The 24,491-nt window shown below is 35.1% G+C and overlaps 1 protein-coding gene across 4 annotated transcripts in view; it reads right to left on the bottom strand.

The window, feature by feature from the left end:
- Nucleotides 1-24,491, bottom strand: part of LOC307126808 (kinesin-like protein KIF21A) — a 56,136-nt gene that overhangs the window by 18,025 nt on the left and 13,620 nt on the right. For 2 of the 4 annotated variants that reach the window (XM_079817521.1, XM_079817522.1), the window contains exons 2-14: nucleotides 18,979-19,201; nucleotides 10,475-10,660; nucleotides 9,966-10,115; nucleotides 8,316-8,447; nucleotides 7,864-8,031; nucleotides 6,648-6,763; nucleotides 6,355-6,550; nucleotides 5,934-6,123; nucleotides 3,916-3,979; nucleotides 3,619-3,822; nucleotides 2,217-2,264; nucleotides 736-811; nucleotides 512-617 (exon numbers count right to left, since the gene is read on the bottom strand). In XM_079817521.1, the coding sequence (XP_079673647.1) occupies nucleotides 512-617; nucleotides 736-811; nucleotides 2,217-2,264; nucleotides 3,619-3,822; nucleotides 3,916-3,979; nucleotides 5,934-6,123; nucleotides 6,355-6,550; nucleotides 6,648-6,763; nucleotides 7,864-8,031; nucleotides 8,316-8,447; nucleotides 9,966-10,115; nucleotides 10,475-10,660; nucleotides 18,979-19,201 (1,859 nt within the window). The remainder of the gene's footprint in view (nucleotides 1-511; nucleotides 618-735; nucleotides 812-2,216; nucleotides 2,265-3,618; nucleotides 3,823-3,915; nucleotides 3,980-5,933; nucleotides 6,124-6,354; nucleotides 6,551-6,647; nucleotides 6,764-7,863; nucleotides 8,032-8,315; nucleotides 8,448-9,965; nucleotides 10,116-10,474; nucleotides 10,661-18,978; nucleotides 19,202-24,491) is intronic. The other 2 variants (XM_079817523.1, XM_079817524.1) reach the window with 1 other exon arrangement.

Below are 24,491 nucleotides of genomic sequence, written 5' to 3'. Positions count from 1 at the left end.
ACAAAAACAAGAAGTTAATTGCAACTTTTTATCTTGCAATTCTGACTTTTTTTCTCTGAGAAATAAAGTCAGTCTTTCTTTCCGCAGAATTGGACTTTATCTCACAATTCTGAGAAAAAAAGTCACAATTCTGAGAAAAAAAGTCACAATTCTGAGAAAAAAAAGTTACAATTCTGAGAAAAGAAGTGAAAAATTGTGAGATTTAAACTTGCAATTGAAAAAAGAAAAAAGTCAGGATTGCAAGATGTAAACTTGTAGTTGTGAGAACAAAAGTCAGAATTGTGAGAGAAAAAAAAGTCAGAATTGTGAGAAATAAAGTCAGAACTATGAGAGAAAAGAAGTGAGATTTGTGAGAAAAAAAGTCAGTATTATGAGGTACATATTCACAATTGCGAGAAAAAATTCAGAATCTCAATGATCTTTTACATTGTGTATTATGCGGCGGAAACAAGCTTCCGTAACTTAAAAAAAAGAAGTCCTGACCAATACAAACTAAATGCAGGATTTTTACCTTTTTCCTCCAGCTCCGAGTCAGACTCATCAGAGCTGTCTACTTCTATCTCATCCTCCTCTTCCTCACCCTCGGCTTCCTCACCTTCATCATGATCACTCCCATCCTAGAAGTATTGGCATTATTAAAAGCAATGTTTTGCCTTGTAGAATCCCAGGGACAGTAAAGATTTAACTCTTTAAATCAACATATCTTTTGAATACACAAGAAAGAGTTTAACTTACCATATCTGGCTCTTCATTGGCTCTCTCGGAGGCATCTTTATCCTGTTCGTTATCTGGCCCCTCCTCCTTTATGACGCTGTATGACAGAAAAATATCATGAAACCCATTTACCCTCTTAGTGCTGCCATTTACCTAAAGACCTCATGGAATTGTTGACAATCACATTTACTTTGCAGTGTTGATGTATATCCTATTGGAAGGTGAGTCCAAAACTTTGATTTAGATTGCATGGGGTCTTGAAATCACTAGATTCCAAGACCTATTAATAACTGATTAAATCATTCAGTGTTAGTGAATTAGTTGCACTTTATTATAGGCTACTGTTAAACTCTGAAGCAAAAGTGACATCACATATTGATCAAACGTGAATATGAGTTGATTAAACATATTGAAGGGCAACAAGAATAAAACCCAACTGAATGTAAGAGAACTCTAAAGCTTTGTTCCAAACCTTAGTGAGCTACCTACCTAGACAGCATTTTAAGGCAACATAGATGTGCTCACAAAATAGTAGGTACCATAACTATGCTGCATAAATATGCTTCTAAGATACGTTTCTTTGACCCAAATTTAAGGCAGCATCATGTATACTTCATGGATAGGGCAATTTAAGATCCCACACTCTAATTTTTTTTCAGACAAGACATCTATTTGTGTGTGCTATATATTTTTATGCTTAGTAGTGCATCAAAACATTAGCCTAGCAACATGCTAACGTTAGCCTGAGAAAATGTCTACTATAAAACTTAGAAGAATCGTTCAATTTGATTACAAATGCACTGTTCTACTCTACTTTTGTACCTTCTATTGTTGTTTTTTAGTAACACATTGTTAGCTTAGCATCGCGCTAACATCAAATTCACTCGCGAAGCACTATTTTGGAGTTGCTGCTTAAGTTTTAAATCATTCACTTATTCACCCTTAAAGGTGCACTGTGTAAATTTTAGCAGCATCTAGCAGTGAGGTTGCGAATTGCAACCACCCACCCTTTCGAAGCACATAGAGAAGCTACGGTGGCCGACCCAGGACAAAGATGTCGTCTGAGAAAGCAGAGAGTAGTTAGCGCTCTGTAGAGCAGTTTGTCTGTTTAGGGCTACTGTAGAAACATGGCGGTGCAAAATTGTCACTTCACTGTAAGGGGAACCCGCGGTGTATGTAGATAGAAATGGCTCATTCTAAGGTACTAAAAACATAATGGTTCATTATGTAAGGTATTTATACACCACTGAAAATATAGTTATGTATATTATATTGCATTTCTGTCAATAGAGCCTCATAAATACTACACACTGCACCTTTAAGGTAGCTGACTACGTAGACAGCTCTCTAGGTTTTGAAACAGATTCACAGACTCTAAACCTTCGAACCATTGACGTTTATCGTGTTATAGAGAAAAGTAAAGGAAAGTAAAATGGGTCAACTTTTCCATGGTGCGCTGACTAAGGTTAGTGGAACAACAGCATTTAATGACATTCTCCAACCTGACATTCTCAAGATCTTCATGAGCACCTTCATCCATCTGCTGAAGTCTTCAAGATTGAATGGGTTTGGTGAGGGTGAGGTGCGAGAAAGAGGAACCACAGTTCCAAAGATAACGGCAAAGAAGAACACGTGAGGAACAGGAATACTTAAAAAAAAAATCATATACTTTGAGGGTTTTTTTAAATAAAAGAATTTGATGTAAACAAACAGGCATGGGATATTTTTGTAGGCCAAAACCCAGAAACGAGTTAGCATTCTAGCACTTTTGGTTCCATCATCCTGAATTAAATGGGTTTTTAAATGGGTTTTTAGTTACGGTAAATGCCTGAAATAAGGTGTTTGGTTAACATAAGCTCCAAATATATTTGTATTAAATGGGAAAATATTTGTAATACCCCCTTGTGATTTTTCAATGCGTTTACTTGTCTTGAAAAAGGCAATTGCAAACAATTGGCTAAATGGGATTACAAAGGGACATTAAACATCATCACGTCGAACATCTGCTAAATTCATCTACTCACTAGTCCGCTTTTACAGTCTCGTGTTTATACTCACACTCTTGCAAGGTATTTTAACTCAAACTTTCAGGGAAAATGTTTTTCAAATAAAGATTGAAAGAGTTGTCGGAAACTTAACGCTGGTCACGTTGAAGTCATGTGGCCATTGTGTTGTTCGTTTAAAGCCCATGTGTAGCTTTTTATTGCAGTTGTATTTGGGCTTCAACTTGAAGATTGCAATGATGAAAAAATGTGTACGAATCGTTTGTTGGTAACAGACCTTATTTTCTGCAATAATCCAAAAGCCAATGGAAAAATCCTATTGGGTTTTTGTTGAGGAAACCAGGGTGAACTTCCGGGTTGGCCTACAAAAATACGCCATCACTGCAGCACTAGTCGATAAAGTGATTTCAACAAATATTGTAGCCATAAAACGCTTAAAACAAACAAGCAGAATTACGGGTGATGTACTACATTACCCACAATTCTATATAGCGAGATCTACCAATCAGAGAAAAGGTCGACTCCAATGAATCACTGAAAATAACAATCAAATTTCTTTACACTCTCAAACAACCTGTGATTTCTGTTTTTAGCCCAGGGTATCTGACTTAACCAAGCTGACAAATGCATGTGAGTGAAAAGGTCAGGGGATAAAACTGTGACAAAGATGGAGAGCCACGCATGAATGCATTTGTTTTACAACCATTTTCAAATGTTTCCTATTAGGAGCAACTCATCAACAAAGAGTATGCCCGTGGGGAAGCATAGAAATTGTACACCATATATTTGAGGCATACACCAGAACAATCCCTGGCACACCCTCCTTTGTCCAAGGAGAAAAAGGAAATCCGAGTGTCATGTTTCTCAATGACATGGTTAAGCATCAATGTCAGTAGCTTACCTCTTCTTTTTCTTCTTCTCCTTTTTCTTCAGTTTCTCCAGGTCTTTCTTTGCGATTTCAATGATGTCTGCGGCATCTTTTTCAGGTGCAAGGTGGCCGGGGGTAATGGAGGTCGGGCCGGTGTAAAATGAGGAGCGGGTGGAGGCGCGGGACAGGTTCTTCCGCAGGTTTTCATTCACAGCTTCACTTTCCAGTAGCTTTGCCCTGAAGACCACACAGCCGACAAACATTACACACATAGAGTGGTTTAAGAACTTCTGAGATATGGGCGTAGGCCCCTGTGCTTGCATGCATTACCTGAGCTCCTCAATCTCTTTGATGTAATTGTGAATCATGTTTCCAATCTCTTCACTTCCTTCACCTGCAAAAAAGTTTGGGTTAATATTTTGTTTGGGTACATAAAACCAGTGCAAGGGTGAGTCATATTTTTTGTTCTTTTTCAACAAAAGGTCAGTAAAAGAAAGTGTTGAAAAGGAAGTTGTCCACTTTAGAAGATTTTTTTGAGTATTCAACCCTGAACACTAACCTGGTTTACAATCCTGTTACCAAAATTTGTCTGATAACATTTAAAAACAAATTAATATGTACTTGACTTTTTCTGGTGGTAAACATTAAACAAACTAGAATAATTAAATGTAAACAAAACAGCAGAATGGGTAACAGGGGTGCTGTTTGGGATTACCAGCGGATTTAGAGTTATTGTTACACATATTTCTTAATATTAAAAATATACACTACCAGTCAAAAGTTTGGAATCATTAAGATTTTTTAATGGTTTTGAAAGAAGTCTCTTCTGCTCAGCAGCATTTATCTGAAATATAAAGCTTTTGCAACATTATAAATGTCTATACTGTCACTTGACCAATTTAATGCATCCTTGCTGAATACATTTATTCAAGTTTCTTAATGTATTCATGTATTAAAGTTCTTTCTCAAAAAAAAAACAGTAGTACAGTAGTGCAATGTTACAAAAGCTATCTATTTCAGATAAATACTGTTCTTTTGAACTTTCTATTCATTAAATAATCCTGAAAAAAAATTGTACACAACTGTTTTCAACATTGATAATAATAATAATGTTTCTTGAGCAGCAATTTAGCATATAAGAATGATTTCTGAAGGATCATCTGACTCTAAAGACTCGAGTAATGATGCTTAAAAAATATGGCTTTGAATCAAATAAATAAATTGCATTTTAAAATATATTCAAATAGAAAAAAAAGTTATTTTAAATTGTAAAAATATTTCACAATAATAATGTTTTTGCTGTATTTTTGATAAAATAAACAGCCTTGGTGAGCAGAAGAGACTTCTTTCAAAACCATTACAAAATCTTAATGATTCCAAACTTTTGACTGGTAGTGTACATTTGATAATTTTTCTTAAAACAATTTGGATATCACTGTCAAATGAATGAACATAACAAATGTAGTCAGTATTGTGAAAAAAGGAAATAGCAATATTATGCACTTCCCACCATGAAAGAGTCTAAATAATGTTACACCGTTAAAAATTTGGAATAAGGTTTCAACTGAAACATTAGTTAACTACATTACTTAACATAAACTTACAATGGACAATACTTCTGATGCAATTATTAATTATTAATGTTAATCTTAGCATTTACTAATACATTTTTAAGATCAAAAGATGTACTGTATCTGTTAACATTAGTTAATGCAGTGTGAACTCACACGAAAGTTAATGAATTAACATTAATAAAGGTAAATAAATGTATTAAAAACATATTGTTCATTGTTAGTTCATGTTAGATAATGCATTAACTAATGTTAACAAATGAGACATTATTGATAAGTGTCATCGTTACAGCTCGAGTGTCATAATTTTTAAAGATTATTCCATTTGTTAATAGGGCAAAAGTTATGTAACAGGGTTGCATCAAAATACCAGACAGCTAAATATGGTTTGGATAAAGTTCATACTGTGTTGAGCGGACCTTTAATGTGTATAAAATGAGCTACTTCTCTTGCTATGTATTAGCATTATTATTACTAGTTTATCAAAAAGATGTGATATTTTATTTATATGTCATTGTGGCTCTGTTTACACCTAGTATTCGTTTAGTATGCGTTTCGGTCGATTGGATCACAAGTGGATGATGCTAAACACAGGTGTAAACAGGGTCTAAAATATTTTGAGCTTGTCCACTTTCGACCACTTCCAGAGGTAGTCGAAAGCGCATTTGACCGGATTTCTTTCATAGTGTAGACTCTCATGTGGTCGAAGGAGTAAACGGGAATGTGTCTCCCTCGTAACGCATCTTAATGCCAGGTGTAAACTGGACTTGTGAGTACCTGCTCTGGCGAGGGTCTGGTTGGCCTGGTCGCTCAGTAGCTGAGTAAGCCTGGCTCTCTGGGCGTCGATGGTTTCCTGCATTGCCTTCACTCGCACACGCAGGTTATTGTTTTCTGTCTGCAGCATGGAATTCTCATGCACCATATCATTAATGCTTTCCAGTCCATCCTCACCAACCATACGCTTGCCCTGTTTCAGAAATAAATATATAAAATTAAACATACTATTATTACTTTAAATGTGTTATAATAAGTTTAATTAGCATTTAAATATTGTTACAAATAATAATTTGAATTTAAATTAGGAAAACTAAGTTATATATCATATTATATTATATAAAGAAAATAATATTCACATAAAATATTAAATTCTGACACAAACTTGAAATAAATAAATAAAATGAAACATCGCAGCACAAACCGTCTTGTACTCCATGAGCTCCATTTGCAGACGGGCGATCTCTGTTCTCAGTGCGCTGATCTGTTGACTGGCCCGGTCCTGGTTCACCATCACTTTGTTCTTGATGTTACGAGCTCGATTCGCATATTTCAGCGTGTTCAGGGTCTCCATGAAGTCTCTGTCTGACGGACTGATGCAGGCGATCATTGTCGTCTGACTGGAGGTCACAAGAGAGAGGCAACGTTTGAAAAAAACCAGCAGAAATACCTGGATTAGCACCTAATAAAATGTTTAAAAAAATTGGGGAAATGTACCTGTTTCCTCCCAGGGAATCTTGAAGCAGGCGAGTGAGTTTGGAGTCACGGTAAGGCACATGTGTGGAGCGTTTGCTCCTGTCTCCCAGAGCGCTGATTACATTGCCCAGAGCTAACTTTACCACCACAAAACAAAGACAAAATTTCAGAGGTTATCAGAGGTGATACCGGCCAAATATATAATAAATGACTCACATCAAAAGAATTGTTCATTCGGAAATAAATATCATGTAATTTTACTTTTGATAATTTTTTTCCAAACCTGTATGCTGTTATAATTTTTTTTATGGAACACAAAAGTACAATTGCTACATTGTTCTTTCTATTCAATGGCACATGGCAGTCTGTCAAGCTCCAAAAAGGACCATAAATGTTACAAAAATACACATTCTGATAGTCATTGTAGTGTCATTTTGAATGTTTTTGAAGCTTGACAAACTGTCGGCAAGAGCTGCTTATTTCTTATACATTTGTATTCCACAGAAAGAAATAACAGCCTTCAGTTTAGGGCAAAGCGATAATTCAAAATAAAACTGAAATCGCGATATATGACTGTTTGAAGATGGTTGAACATTTAAAAATGAAGAAATTAAGACATTATTATTATTTGTATTATAATATATTTCTTAAATACTATTTTTTATTTTACAGTAAAATATAAAAATGTTATGTTTTTATAATTATTATAATTTTATATTTGCAAATTCGCAATGACAATTTTTTATCAGAAAAAGCACAATTCGATTTTTTTCCTAAATTCATGCAGCCCTACTCCAGGTTTCATACAACAGCAGGCTTACAAAATAAATAAATAAATAAATAATAAATCATTATTTTAATGGCGTGTTTGTTCTCTGAAAACCACCAGGTGGCAGTCACACTAGTAGCAGGTGGATTTGAATGGATGTAATGTGTAATGTCAAGCTTCCCATGGGCCTTTATTGCCAGATTCTATCTCTCTTAATTGTACTAATACTGTATCATTTTAGTTCCCAGAGATCCTGTAAACAGAGATCCTTAAATAATTATAGTTCATAATAGTAATAATTCAATACTTAATATTAGTTAATTCTATACTTTATTATTATTTTTTAGCAAAACTGGATATGACTTAACACAGAAAAGGTTATGAAATCACACATATGTTTAGGTCTTGTAGCAATACTGTGAGAAACTGTGAGTATTTTATTGTTTCCACTTTAATTTCTGTTCTTACCAGTCCACAGTTGATAGAGATGCCCTCTTTGGCCCGGTCCCCTGTGGCCCCTGTTCTCTTCAGTCGCTCAGAGCCGGCTAAATCCACAAAGTGAAACTTAGCCGTTAGCGTCTCAAACTCATTCATCTCTGTGGAGCCATTCACCAGTCTGTTATCCGTCTCTGTATCCTGGAAAGCGACATAAAATTATAAATTGAAGGATGTGCAGTTAGAGTATATTATTATAGAACTCTATCTACATAGAAATTCCCATAAAATAAAGCTAACACACTTATTTTAACTCCAATTTTGATTTCATGAGGTTCTACTGAAGGTTGTCATCATTGAAATGAATATGACTAAATAGCACAAGAAAATATTCTTTCACAGCTGTGTGCTGATAGTCTCTGAGAGTGATCAGAGTTGAACAGCTGAGAGAAAATTTTCCAGCTGTGGGAGTTTTGACAGCCTACATTGTCTGAGGCACAGACGCGAACTTGGCACAGGTGGATGGTGAAGATGGCATGGGAGCGTGAGCTCTGGACATTCATTTGAGTGCTGGCTGTGGTGCGGGACAGAGCTCCCAATTTGAGACACTGCAGCATCTGAAATAGTCAGAGAAGAGAATTCTGGGTAATCCGCAGCTCTTGTGAGTGCGATTGACAATGTAGAAAATGTAGCATAACATTCATCCAATAAACTTTAAAATACCTGATAAACTTTTTAAAATAGAGCTTAGTTTTTAGTTTTTATAGAAATAATAATGTAATTTACTGTACTATTGTAGCAATAATATAACTTTTATTTTGTAATTAAAACAGAACCTTTATTTAATATAAATAAAAAATTATGAACCTATAGATTTCTTAGATTTTTCCCTCCCAAAAGACAATTGCTTTTTTTTTTTTTATTAAAAAGTAGTTAAAAATATCAAACTACATTTTATTTTTAAAAGGTTTTATTTTTTATAAAATGTATAAATGTATATGACTTTTTTTAAATGACCTTACAGATGATTTTGTATTCAAAAAACTAACAAATATAAAAGTAAATATTACAAATAAACATTACAGAAGTTTATTTTTACAAACCAATCTGAAAAACCTTTAATATATATATATATATATATATATATATATATATATATATATATATATATATATATATATATATATATATATATATATATATATATATATATATATATATATATATATATATATATATATATATATATATATATATATATATATATATATATATATATATATATATATATATATATATATATATATATAAAAATATATATATATTTTTTTTTTGTAATTGTTTTTTTTTATTAACGTATAAATAAAGATAACTGATTTTATTTATTTATTTATTTACATAAAAAGTATAATTAGAAAGTAAAGTCCATTGTGACAAACTTTTATGTTTGCATAACAAAGCCTTATCTGTATTATTTATCATATTGTTTGCATGTCTTAACATGTGTCTAGCATTATTTTACATTTTGCCAACATGTTTGTAGCATGTTTTAATATATTCCTAGCATGAATTAGCATGTTGCAAGCATTTTTAACATGTTACTTGCATGAACTAGCATAGTTAACAGCATGTCTTATTAAAAAAAACTAACATGTTGCTAGCATATGTATGCTAGTATGTTTAAGCATGCTGCTTGCATAATTTAGTATGTTGCTAGCATTTTTAGCACGTTCCTAGCATGAATTAGAATGTTGCTAGCATGTCCTAAGCTAGTCGTTAGACTTTGCTAGTGATATATACTAAGTGGATGAAGCAAAATACTCTATTCGAGTTATTGTATGAAAGTTTCGACCCCTTCAATGAAAGTTTATGGGATTTGACATCGTTTTTATCGTCAGTTTTACGTCAGTTTAAAGTCCTAGGTTGGATCAGTTAGAAAAGATATAGCACAGTCTGACCCGAGTTTGTAGCTTAGAAGCTTAAACAGTATCTAGGAGGAGATACTGTTTAAACTTAGTCTCAGAAGAAGAACTTCTAGGCTTAATTTGAATAAAAATACACATTTTTAAAATCAATTTGAGCAAACTGTGCAGAAAGGCCCAAGACATGTCAGCAAACTCTAATATAAAACCAACCTCTGCTTCTGAGCTAACGGTTCGTGTTGTGACTCCCACTGTGTAAATTCCTCCATTGGCATCTTCATGGATCTTAATGTGGGATTTCTGCTTGCGGGCCTCTGCATCTCGAGTGGAATCAAACAGGTCCAGCACCTCCTCATTGTACAACTATGAAACAAAACACCGCACCTTAGACAGCTGAAAACATGCAGGAGTGGTTAGGTAATTAATTAGCCAAGCTCAGACTTGCATGCTAAAATCTCTAACGTCTGCCAATGGTACGACAGGCGTTATTTGTGGCGCGCTGTCAACACCACCCTTTGTATGCCGGCATGATGGCAGCTCCACTACACTTATCAGAGGATAAATTAAACCCCAGTGCTAATATGGAGAGATAACTCAACATCTTCACTTCAGTTAACACCAGAAATAACACGTCTGTCAGTCGTAAGATTGCCAAAGGTATTTTCTAGAGCTTAGATGAAACTAGACCCCAAGAGCAACTGACAGTAGATGTTTTTATTCACCTCTAAGAACTGGGCGTTGATCTTAAACTCGGGTACGGGTCGCCCTTGTTCTGTGGCGGCCTGTCTGCGCTCCTCGATACCCCTGAAGAGGTGGTTGACCGCCCGTGGTATAATTCCCAACACCTCATCAGTCAAGACGTTCACGTCGAAGCCCGTGCCCATGGTGTACGTCTTTCCCGAACCAGTCTGAAAAGATTCAGGAGGAGGTCAGGTAAACAAGACCACTCAAACAGAAGATATTGAAATCAACTTTTGGAGTGTTTTACAGTTCCTCCTTGTGCATTAAGGAATATTCCAGATTTTTTCCAGCTAAAACTATGGAGGAGCATCACCTGCGATATACTTGCAATGACATGTGGTTACTTACCACAAATAAATAAATAAATGAAAATGTACTTGTCCCTCAGTTTGTACAGACTAACAAGAAAAAAAGTTTGTATTGTATGAAGCTTGTATTTCAAAATAAAATTATATAAAATATATGCTACACAAATAATGTACTTGTTCCTCAGTTTGTACAGACAATTACAGTAAACAACTTTTACAGTAATGGAATTTTACAATGGAAGTCAATGGGGCAAGATTTCTGGAGGGTTTAAACAGAAAAATGTGAAGCTTCTATTGTTTATAAAAAAAAAAAAAAAAAAAAAAATTCATGATTGGAGTAAAATATAACCCACAACAATAATTTCAACTTGACATCTCATTTTGTACAAACAAAGAAGAAAAACGTTTACAGTAATGCAGTTACAATGGACGTCAAAGAGCTCTGGAGAGTTTTGGAGGGTATACATGTGAAGCTTGTATTTTTTAGAGAATTTACAAAAAATATATATATCAAAAACTAATTTTGATTTGTTTCTCAGATTGTACACATATAACAAAAATAAATGAATACAATTGTTCAGCAATGCAGTTACAGTGAAAGTCAAAGTGGCAGGAGTTACGAAGGGTTTAAACAAAAATATATTTTTTAAGTATAATAATTTACAAGAAATGAGTAAAGAAAAATATGGGATTGATAGTAGAGTGAAGCAAGTAGTTAGAACATGAACATATTGAGACATGTTCAACTACGCAAATCAGAGTTGAAAAACACCATTCGTTACATCATTTCAAAATCTGCCAATAGTGCTAGAGCTTCTGCTGGATTTAATTCTTAAATCAAATGGTTATTGTTACATTTTAACCATCCCAACATGGCAACATTGGATCAACCAATGGCATGAGTTGGAGGTGGAGGTGGAACTACCTTTTTGACCAACCAATGGCAGATTGGGATGGTGGTAATCAAATTTCTGTGGTAATCAACCGCAGGCCACAAATATTTCTTTGAATATTTTTATGTATCTCACAAATTATACTGAATCTCTTCATACTTATTTGAATGCCCCTATTATGCTTTTTTTCAAAATGTACTTTTCATACAGTGTGTAATATAGCTATTTGTGAATGTAAACAGTCTGCAAAGTTTTAAATATCAAAGAGCACAACAAATAAAGTTAGTGTCTCCAAAAAGAAAGAATCAATTCTGAGCTGCCGAAACGAGCTGTCTCCCTTCCAGTTACATACCTACTACTTAACAATGTAACATATTTGCATAATGCCAGCCTATGTTCTTCATTTGCTGAACAACATCTACTTTGACCTGCCCTCAAACAAAAGGACGAGGACTCCTGGAATTGTTACGGAATAATGACGCCATCATTACTGTTAGTATCACTGTGTATCATGTGCCGAGGAAGAGCTTAAGATAATCAGATATGGTAACGGGAGTTTTGTTTAGACCATTAGACCAATCACAACAGACTGGGGTTTCTGACCAATCAGAGCAGAGTAGACCAGTCACAACAGACTGGGCTATCTGACTAATCAGAGCAGAGTAGACCAAACAAAATAGACTGGGCTCTCTGACCAATCAGAGTAGAGTAGACCAAACACAACAGACTGCTATCTGACCAATCAGAGCAGAGTAGGCTCTCAGAAAGGAGGGGATATGAGAGTCTGAATCTTCGAACAAACTGTTTTCAGACTCTTTGAGAAATGAGATGATGTGCAATATATATTATGAAAAATTAAAGTGCATTGCATGAGAGCCTTAGGAACCTTAGTTTTAGGAACCTTTAAATAATAGGGGCACTTTAAAAAGACAGGCACAGGAAAAATGTTGGACTACATAGTCTTGTGGAAAACCTGCCTGTCCTGTTGATATGTGTGGTAAATGTGAAGCAGAGACATTTTCTTTTAGCAGGGGCAACAAAGGAGGGAGACAGCCCAGACAAAAGAAGTTTGGGGTCTCTGTTGCCATAGACACATAGAGGAATGACACCCAGGCTGCGCCACATCACCCATTGAAAGAGACGCTGACAGGAAGACAAGACCCCAGACGACAGGGGGAGAATTAACAAAGCCAAAGAAAGACTGACGAAGAGTCGAGGATACTCATGAGGGAGGTGTATTTTTTTTTTTACCATGATTGAATAAAAGAACTTGAGACATATTACACTAACAAATGCATTTGGATTGAAGAGATTAGATCTTTTTAATAATCTATTAGTGTGAAAAAAGAAAGAAAAAAAGATTGCAGTGTTTTTGTCAGGACATGTCTGTGATTCAGGTTCTGACAGAAGTGTCATGGTTTCTTTGTTTTGCTTGAGGTGTAGCATGCTCCACAACTGCTGATAAGGCCTTTTGCCTTTGTAAAAATAAGTATTTAAAATCAGTTACCAGTTTTTGGTCATTATAACAATGATATACTTTTTTTTAACCCAGAAAAATAATAATAAAGAAAATACACGTTATATATTTAGTGGTTAAAATGCTATCATGATTGAAAGGCACAATATGTAAAATGTTTGTATTAAAATATCCAAAAACCATTAGTACAATGTTATATAATTTGTTGACTTGTGTACTAGAGTTTAGATTCTCTGCCCGAGCCTGAACTCGCAGGCCGGGTCGGGCCAATATTTCCCGGTACTATCCTCGGGCCGGGCCCTTGATCAAGCATTTGTGTTTTTTTAATCATTACTTTATTAGCCTAATTTGGAGGACAGAAAGCTATGCCATAATCAGAAATAATAATAATCATATATATATAAATCATATATATATATATATATATATATATATATATATATATATATATATGAAACAAATGTGTACAAAATTGCAAAAGTCAGGATTAGTCTAAAATTGCGTGTTAAACTCAAAGCACGTGTAGTGATGGAGCGCGCAGGACCGCTCTGAGATGGCAGTCATGAGCTGCTCGCGTGAACACTGCGCATTGCTTATCTAGCCTATTCCTTTTCGCTTCGAATTGTTTTGTTTAAAAGACATTTCAAGCTTTCTATACACATATTTCTAATGTCTGTGAGGCAAGTAGCCTGCTGAGTTTCGGTTTATTTATGAGATGCGCTCCAGTTCATGTGCAATGAACGTGATCGCTCCCGCACCTTCATGTCACGATTATAGTCTGCTATAGTCTATTTGCTTCTTATTTATTAGATCCAGGCAATTGGCTGACGACATCTTGATTAATATTAAGATACAATTTATGCAAAACGAAATTCACTTTAAAGAAAGGCTTTCTACAAAACAAAACTTTGTTTTTAAATTCAGTGTAAAGAAAAAAAGTCTTTACCAGTGAAATTAAATAAAACCAAAGTATATAATTGTTCCAAAATGTTAAATCAAATAATGTTTAATTCAACGAAAAAAAAAACTAAGATGCTACAGCAGGTGCTTTTTAAATCAAATTAAGTCAATGTAATTTTAAGGTAAAATAAAAATGATCATCCTATTGGCTACAGAACTGATAGTATTTCATTTAAAAAGTGCATGCATGTTCTTCTTTAGGCTATAAAAAGAAGTATTTCGGCTTTGTCACAAGTTAGTCTGTTTCGTTCTCATCCGATCCAACACGTGAGAAACTGAGCTGAACAAACGCTCACTATCTGCGCTTGTGCAGGCGCGGAGAGGTAAGCTTGCGCAGGAAAGCGTCTCTTCATTCCCTTCAGCGTATCTCGTCTCTTCCCTCAGTTCTCAAGTTTCCGTTTGTAACACACAAGTGATATGTTCGCGAATGATATAGGCGTATGTGCACGCGGGCGCACTTCCAGAAAAATCGGCAGAAAAATACAAAGAAAACCAAAGAAAGGTTCCGATTTTTGGCCGGTCAACCGGTGCATCCCTAAACTTAATATTAAACAAAATATAATAACCACCAAAATAATTTCTGACCCACTCGCATCTTTGTACTTTTCATAATCAGATGAAATTTTAAAACAACATTATATTATTTAAACATAAATATGAATCAAAATACATTGTTTAATGATTACAACAAGCATAGTACAGGATTATAGGCGGGATTTGAGTGAACGTCATTTTACCTGTGAGCGGTTCATGAGTGGAGCGTGCCTGCATAGAGTGGATTATTGAGCTGAGCCTCACACCGGTCAGCTTCGCTCATAACAGACTCGTTCTCCTCAGAACACCCACGTATAAAAAAATGGTCGGGTTTAAATGGGGCTTGTGCTCATAATTACAGTTAATGTAGCGGGCCGGGCCGGGCCGGGCTTGGACACAATGTGCACGGGCTCGGGTAGGGTCGGGCTTGATTTTTTTTGAGCCCGATCTAAGCTCTATTGTGTACTTACATTATCCCAAATGTTTCCAACAGTGTTTAAATCCAGAGAAATCAGCTATTTTAACTATTTTATAAATCAGCCTGTCAATGACGCCATATCCACGTTACCCTCGATTTTCATGGAAACCATGGAAACACTAAATATGCTTTAATGTGATGTTATGCGTTTTATTAGACCTGTGAGCAACTGTTTGGATACCTTTATTGACAGAAACATTTTTTCACTGTTATATTGCTCAACACGGTTAGTCTTATTGTTTAAATATCTTGAGATTTTCTTGATTTACGGCGAATAACAATTTTGTACCATGCCTCAGAGACAATGCTCTTTTGTCAAGTGACGTAACATAATTCGATTTTTTTTAATTTGTAGTAACAGTTATACAGCATTTTCTCCACCATACAATTTGCATGCCATTTAGCAACATGAGCCATTCAGCCATTCATTTTATTAATATGATATTCTAATATCGATCTAGCTTACTACAGTGTGCAACAAATAACTTTATAACATAACTTTCAACAAACAAATGTATTTTTAGTGTGATTGTTTTGAGTAAAAACAACACTGCGTTACTTCACAATTTAAATTTGTCAAATAAAGTGCCCTGTATGAGTAGTAATTCAGCACTTGCGGCTGTTTTATTAGAATAAAATAAAATAATGTGAACTTAAGTGATCAAACAAAACTGTATTCAAGTTCAGGGAAGAAGGATGCGAATGTTAAACGTAACTTTAATCGTAATAAACATATGCAATGAAATAGCAAGAGGGAATGGCCGACTGCGGCATATAAGCATTGACCCTGCCCTGCTTCATACCACAGTAACGTTAATAAAATGTAATTTATTAGCTCATCCATGAACATTATGTCTTCCCTAGTCCCGTTGGATTGCTTTCCATTGGCTGTGGAGGTGAAGACGACAACTCCCATGATTCCATGCTCATCAAGATACGCCTTTGTTATTGTTTTGATTACGCCACCTCTAGCGGCAAAACTTGCATATTGTGCCTTTAAGTAGCTACCTGATTAAAATTAGCTAGAGCAACAAGCTACAACAAAAAAAATATTGAACTACACTGAAGCTATTTGAGGGTGCATGTTTTAAAATTAATAATTATCAAAGGTCTATTTTTCCAGAATTAGTCTGACACAAAAAACTGAGGATACTGCAGAGATTACATATTTTTTGTGGGCCGAAACCCGGAAATGACATAGCATTTCCATCGTCCCGAATCAATGGTTATTTGGTTAAATATCTGAAATAATGTCTGTGGTGAACACAAGCTCAAGATATTTTTACTTTTTATTCTACAACATAAAATAGGCTACACAAGTAATACCCTCTTGAGCTTTTACTTGTCTTTAAAAAGATGGTTGCCAACAAAAAAGTGGCTAAATGGGACTAGGTTGTCAGGGACATTAAAATCATGACTACTAACAGGTAAAAAAAAAAAACCTACTCACTAGCCTTGTTGTGTTTACTTTATTAAAAGAGAATAGTTTTTTGGACTGGTTCTATTGCACCGTTCAAATGGGATAAGTCACTAAAATGAATCAGACTTCCCAACGGTACTTCATAGTAGATTTAGGAGAACATGTTTGATTTTTGCCTGATCACACTTGGCTGTAAAGTTGTAACCTAATCTCATGAGAAAACATAACTATTTTATGAGGTAGCAATTATATATGAATTCGTACAACGCAAAACACAATTTTTAGAAAAAAGCAAGAATGAAGGTCCACCCCAAACCCCACATCAAAACTTAACCGTAAGCAGATCGTACGAAAGCGTATTTTGTTAGCCTGGATGCCAGCCGAACTTAGCCCCGCCCACAACATTTTTACTCGGGCAGTTCGGTCTGGACTTTCTCCGTAGAGAAGTAATTATGCCCGAACAGAAACTGTTCGGACCAATGAAATTGTCAGGGCGGGCTTTAGACGATGATGGACAGATGATCAACAGTAACGTAATCATTCACGTCACCAAAGAGCGCTTGGGTTCAATTTGTTCTAATCCTAAACAGAGAACTTGTTGTATATGCATTCACCTTTACTATTTCTCTCAGAAATGATGATCGTGTTGGTAAGTACTCTGTGTATCCTTACATTCTTTTTTTACAACACGTAAAAACACAACACGATGTGTTTACACTCATCTTTTTCTTCTAACGTAACTTATTCCAGCGTGCGTGCAGACAGGGTTGCCAAGTTTTTACAACAAAACCACCCAATTGCTAACGTTCCTCAAAACTAGCCAAAAACAAGCCCAATAGCTTTCCAGGGGGGTTCTCCGGGGAAAAAAAGGCATTTGGGGGGTAAAATATGTGTTATTTTGGCAGGGATGGCAGCTAAAAATCGCATTCCTGGGTCTGTATATCACATAATTGGGGTCGCTTCAACCCGCGGACATGGCAACACAGTGCAGTTGAGTTCTGTTGACATTTGACAACTAACGTTATGCGTCGCTCCGTTGCTCTGATTGGTTGTAGGTCTATCCAATTGAGGTCTTTCCTGGTTCGGTTGAAACACGCCCCATAAATCACAGCCCAACGGAGCAGTATCAGACTCATATTCTGACTAGAATTGAGTATGGCGACGTCAGGCTAGTATTTTGTAGGAATTTATACAAATTAGCCACAAATTCTCCAAAATGTAACATAGTTATGAGCTGTCCTAAGTGTGTGCTGAAAGTTGCATGTATAATATTCAATATATTATACATTATAATATATTATATATTATATATATATGTCCGTGACATCAACCGTAGGTTTTTGAAGAGCATTTTTGAAGCCCAAAAGTGAGCCGGACGTCGCCATCTTGGCAGTGCGTCGCCGCACATCACTCCCAGATAACCGAAAATGGGCAAAGAGGCGGGACTTGGGTGGACTAACAGACAGCAGACAACCGGCTAGTAATGACAGCAGCGGCAATCCACCTGTCACTCAAGTGGCCACGCCCTTTATTATGCCCTAGACCAGGGGTGTCCAACCCTGGTCCTGGAGAGCTACCACCCAGCAGATTTTAGCTCCAAGCTCAATCAAACACACCTGTACTAGCTAATCATGGTGTTCAGGGTGCTAGATAATTACAGACAGGTGTGTTGGAGCAGGGTTAGAACTGAAATCTGCAGGACGGTAGCTCTCCAGGAGCAGGGTTGGACACCCCTGCCCTAGACTATATCTGACTTAAAAAAGTTCACTTCTAGGCTTAAGTTATGGCTAAAGACAAACCAAAACTGTAACCATTTTTAAATATTATTCCTTGTGTGAGTGAATGGGTGAGTGAGTGTGTAGAAATGTGAATGTTTCATACTTGTGTTTTATAATGTATTTAGAAAAGCCCAACCAGGGACAGGAGTTGAGAATTAGCATTAGCTATAAACTCTATATGCTGCGCATCAGTTGCAGTAATTGTATTGCAACTATGTTTGACTGCATTGTCCCTGTTTAATAAATAAATAAATGTAGAACTTTAAGGCTTAATATAATTTAAATGGGTGAGTTTAAAAAAAAAAAATCACCCCCTCACGGTTGTCATGAAGGGTAAAATTAGCTATATAGACCACTTTTTGTGCCAGACTGTAAACATGTTTTTTTCTTGCTGTAAAGTTGGGCATTTTAACATGAGGGGTCTATAGGATTGACTCGGCCAGATGAATTGCAGTTTAAGTCACTTCCGTGTTGGATTCAAGAGAGAGACCAGAAGGTTGCAACTTGCCATATATACAGTAGCTACATAAAAATAAAAATAAACTTCTGGACTGCAAACCTCAACATTTTAAGTGTGGACTGACTTACTTCAAAACATCAATGGAATTTTCAGTTTTTTGTCATTTTACAGTCTTACCTGTCCATAGGCGAAGATAGTGGCATTATATCCTTCAAAACAGCCTTCGATGAGTTTCTCAGTGCAGTTGCTGTAGATGCTTTCCTGCTCCGAGTCCATGTCAAAAACATAGTCAAACGTAAAGGCCTTGTCCTTCCCTAGGACAACCTGGGGCTCCCCAGGGGTCACGAACGTGCAGATGTGACATCCCTCTATCTTTTCCTTTGCCAACTGTGGACGAACCCTGAAAAATAGAGAGTGTTTGAGTGAAGTCATTTATCAGAATAAATGTGTTTATGTTGAAATGATTTTTCGTCATTAAAATTTTATTATATATTATATAAAATATATATATTTATTAAAAGTATTAGTTTGTTCCCTCAATTTGCTAAATCTTGCGCACAATTTATAAATTGTGGGAACAAATTAGTAAATCTTGTGGACGCAAGTCAAGGGAACGAAGTAGTAAATCGTCCGCACGATTTATCAAAACGAGGGAACTAAATAGAAAATCGTGCACATGATTTATAAATCAAGGGAATGAATTAGTAAATTGGGCGCACAATTTACTTTTTTTATGGCACGTCATGTGCGGGGCTCCGTATATATGTGTGTACTATAAATACACAAATATATTCTACATTTTTATAAAAAATTATAATTAGATATATAAGATAAATTATATATACAGTATACATTGTATATATTTCTTAAATATATACATGCATGTGTGTTTTTATAAATACATAGTTATTCACAGCACACACACATATATTAGGCTATGTAAACAAACTTTGTGTAATATATATATATATATATATGTGTGTGTGTGTGTGTGTGTGTGTGTGTGTGTGTGTATATATTGTACTATAATAATCTATTGATCAGATATTCGATATGTATTTATTTATTGTAATACTTGTGTCATAATCATGATGAAAGGATACAGTCAAGAAAGTTGACAAGAACAGGTCAAAATCCCCATTTTAACAGTAGACAAAGAAACTTGATGTGTATAACTAGCTATTCATGCTAAGTTAATTATATTCCACATAATATTTATTCTAACAAGTCTAATATTTCTCTGAAAAAATAATGAAAAATTCATGGAATTTGTCCTTCTAATGCTTAAAAGAAAGTCTTCAAGAGTACTGTATTCGTGGAAAGTGCCATAAACACTCCAATCCTGAGTCCGTTTATGAACACAGACGCTCTCTGTTAGAGGAGCACGAGAGAGGAAGCTCTAGCAACACGATAGGTAAACAGTCACACCCTGGGATTCATTTACTCATGTTTTCTGTTTTCATTATTCCGACCTTTCCTCTAACACAATCTGCAGCTTTTCTGCAGAATCCAAAACGTGCTTACACACATTACTTTGTTCTTAACCTTGTTGTAATGTTAATGAATTTTGAGTATATTAAATGAGCAACTGTACATCCCAAGGTTAGTCATTTGGACAACACTTTATTTCCATGGTCCACTTTAGACATTGTATTAACTATAAGTAACTTTGCAACCACATGTAATTAGAGTATTAGTAGACTGTCTGCTTAATATCTGCTAATACTTTATTTTGATGCTCCTCAACTGACATTCTACTGACTATAAGCATCTTTGCAACTACATGTCATCTTGTTCTACTGAACCAAACCCTCTACTAATACGTTTATAAGAGTAACATGTAGATGCAATTTAGTGTTAAGTTGGCATGTAGTTGCAAAGTTAGTAGAATGTCTAAAGAGGAAATAAAGTTTAACATTAATTTGCATACAACATAACCAAAACATTTCCATACGTTTTTTTCCCTCACAACCTTTTCCTTTCGTGTGATTTTTGTATATGGTTTCACTTGTTCATATATATATATTTATATATTTTTATATATATTTTTTTTTTTTTTGGGTGAAAGATTTTGGTATGTATGGCTGAATAAGATTCAGTGTCCTAATAATTTGTATAGTGCTACTCTGTTCTTAACATGATTTTCCAGCTGCAAGCTTCTTTTTCTCTCACTCTCTCTCTCTCTCTCTCTCTCTCTCTCTCTCTCTCTCTCTCACTCTTTCAGTTGTGCCGTCACTTTTAGGACAGTAATACAAGTCAAGCACTCTTGTGTGTGGCCAGTCTTTTCTTGTGATGTCTCCAATGTCTCCAAACTCTCTAGAATACTGAATACAGACATGTAAGGGTTAACTTTTCAGATCTACTCATGCGTGCCAGTGCAGCTTAGAGGGGATACATGAACACATAACTCAAAAATAAGCCATATTACAATGACAACCTCTGACCACCATAAATCTTTAAAGTCTTGAGGATATATAAATTGGTCTCGTAAAACCCAAATGCACTCCAAGAACCCCCTAACCACAAATGATGTCAATGTGAGACCATTCTACGCCTCTGCCTGTGTAATTATACATACTGTAAAAGATATTGTGAGACATTTATGAGAGTGAAATACATTTCCCATTTCAACACTCTAGTGAGTCATTTGACATATTTGAGAATTGGCTTCACTTGAACACCCAGTGCTAATTTGAAACATGCTTGTTTAGTGATTCTATTTGGACTTTAGATGCACATTTTTACCAGAAATGAGTAACTATTTCACCCTGCACCTAAAATACACAATATAATTTGACGTGGCATTTTAAAATGAAGAAATATCACTATCAGTGGCAATAATAAATACATAAATAAATGTTACCACATTTTTGTTTGTGTATTTTTATTTATTTAATATGGTATTATTTCATATTTTATTTAAGACACATTGTTGGATTAAATGTACGGCATCTTTAAAAGTGAAAAATCACTAAACAGGTCTGCGTAAAAACATAATAATAATTAAAAAAAATTGTATTACATTTCTGATTTTATTTTAGTGTATTATTATATTTATACTTTACTGTTACACCAGTAGGTGGTTGAAAGTAGCTGTCTTTATAAGTGAGTAATTGAATCATACATTAAACCAATCAATTCAGAAACACTAAATAATAAAGGAAATAATTATTGACATCCTCATAAGTGAGTCATTGAATCAGTCACTCAAACAATTTGTTAAAAAACTGATTAATTCACAAATGAAACATCACTACTGTTTGTTTCTCAGATACACAGCGGTTAATTCTGCTTTTGGAAATTGCTTTTGGCAGTTGCAAATACTGAGTCTAAAATGTAAATGATTTAATAATCCGCTCTATAAAAGCAATTTCCTTCAATACATACTTAATAAATATCTGTTGACATTTGAAATTATCATTTGGCAAACAAAATGCAGTAAAAGCAAGCAATGAGAATTGAGAAATGAGAATTTCTTTTCAATATATTGAATGGACAGTTCACCAAAAAATGAAAATTGTGTCATCATTGACTCACCCTCATGTTGTTTCAAACCCATTCATTTTGGAAACACAAATGACACACAAATGTCATTGAAAACACAAATGACAAGTACATTTAAGCTTCTGTTTACCATCTTTTATGAGCTCTAATATGTGTGTTGGTCAATGTTTACATGTGAATAAAAGCCTAAATGAATTCAGTTCACTATATTAAACAACCATGCCTCTTTCGAAGACTTGATTTAAACTGCTAAAAGCTGTTACATCATGATGTTAAGCAGGAGTCTGGGTCACACAATGTTCACAAGGCATATAATATAAAGCTCAGCTTCTGACAGAATGCGTTAACCTCAACCCACAGGCCTCATTACTGCGATTACAGTGACAAAGAAATCTGCACAGCCTTCTCTTTCCCAGAGAAAAGATCAGTAGCTTAACTGGATTGAACCATGCTCTACAGGTCTAACAGTTATCTAGTCATTACCCTGAAGCATACCAGGGTCCAGGGATTGTCTGCTAGGGATCATTTGACCTCTAAAACTTCTCAGATGAGCACACAATGACATCAAACAGTGAACTAACATAACATGGAAAATATATTGCAATACAAATAAAGCAGATGAGGACAGATGGATGTGCTGATGTGTCCTGCCCTGGAAAACATGCCCCTGTTAGACTGGTATTATGGGTACATTCCTAGTCTCATTAACAGCTAATTCACTGTTCATTTATGAGATGAGAGCAGACTTTACCAACAATTTGATGAAAATCTTTTAACTTCTTTTCAATAAGCCACACAATTTAAGGCATTGTTTACATCCACAGCAAAATTGATACCATTTTTAAACCTAGAAAAGTCATGTAAATTAATAAAATATTAAGAAGTAATCGAAATATCTATAATGAATATACATTTTTTTAACCATGTCAAGCATTGACTTGAACTAAAATATATTTTTTGAGGAAGAAATGTGTAATAATAATATATGTATATCTAATAATACATTGGTGGTGGTTGAGGAGACCCCCCCCCCTTCTATGTAAAGCTTTAGTGCCAAGAAAAGCGCTATATAAATGTAACAAATTATTATTATTATTATATCTATAATAATAATAAACTGTACAAATCCCCCACAAATTTGGATTGGATTTGGAATCAAAAAGGCTGACTGTGATTGTGGCCTGAATTCAAAATTAAAACAAACAAACAAACAAACAAACAAAATACTCAATTCTAGTGTTGGTTTATAGTAGCATAAAATAGTAAAAATGTGATCCATAGTGTCAATCTACAACAAGAACACAGTTGAACCAAGATAACACTTTGAATTGATTCTAGATAGTCTGACTGGTAAACAGACTGATCGGTTGGGATTCCTTTGATAATACTGGTAATGAGTAATAGACGTCAGGTAACAGACATGTTTGTGATATCTACAACACCCACATTTAAAAAAAAAAAAAAAAAAAAAAAAAAAAAAAAATGTAAATGGCACTTCATGACAATTGTTGTCATTATAATAATTAAGATAGCTTTCATCTACTCAACCTGTATGGCCCTGATAAACCTGTCTCAAGCTCAGACGACACACCCACAACCCATCTGATGCATATTACACACAAAAATGATAAGAACTGGCTAAAATTGACAGCTACAATCTAATTGGGTGGTTTTACAAAATTTCTAGAAGTCAAGATGCAAAGGTTTTTATCAGTCTGCCCACAAACAGTACAAAGTGTGTCATGTTTACAAGGTACGGGGCTGGTAGACAAAGCAATTCTGAGGAAAAACTTTAAAGAGCCAACACTATCTAATTTGAAACTATTAAACATTTTGACAAATTGGGGGCTTACTTGTACGACTTTGTACAATCTCATTCATATGATCTGCTTATGCCTAAGTGATGGTTATTTTCAGAGGATGACCTTCATGCTTACACCTTTTAAAAATCATGTTTTTGTACGATTCACATCATACAAATTCTTATGAAATCGACACCTCATTAAATAGTTAGGTTTTCCCCTGAAATTGGATTGGAAAGTGTATAGCCCAGGCGTGTGTTTTGCGTACAACAATGCAACTCACTGCTTAACAACGGCCGTAATGGGCCTGAAAACACCTCGTTTTCAGACCATGGGCGAACAGATGGGCGCGAGTGCATTTGCTATTTAAACAACGTGGCGCTG

Source organism: Gobio gobio (assembly GCF_949357685.1).
Source record: "Gobio gobio genome assembly, chromosome: 5".
Lineage (NCBI taxonomy): Eukaryota > Metazoa > Chordata > Actinopteri > Cypriniformes > Gobionidae > Gobio > Gobio gobio.
The sequence above is the reverse complement of the archived record's forward strand: the minus strand, read 5'-3'. Positions and strand labels throughout refer to the sequence as shown.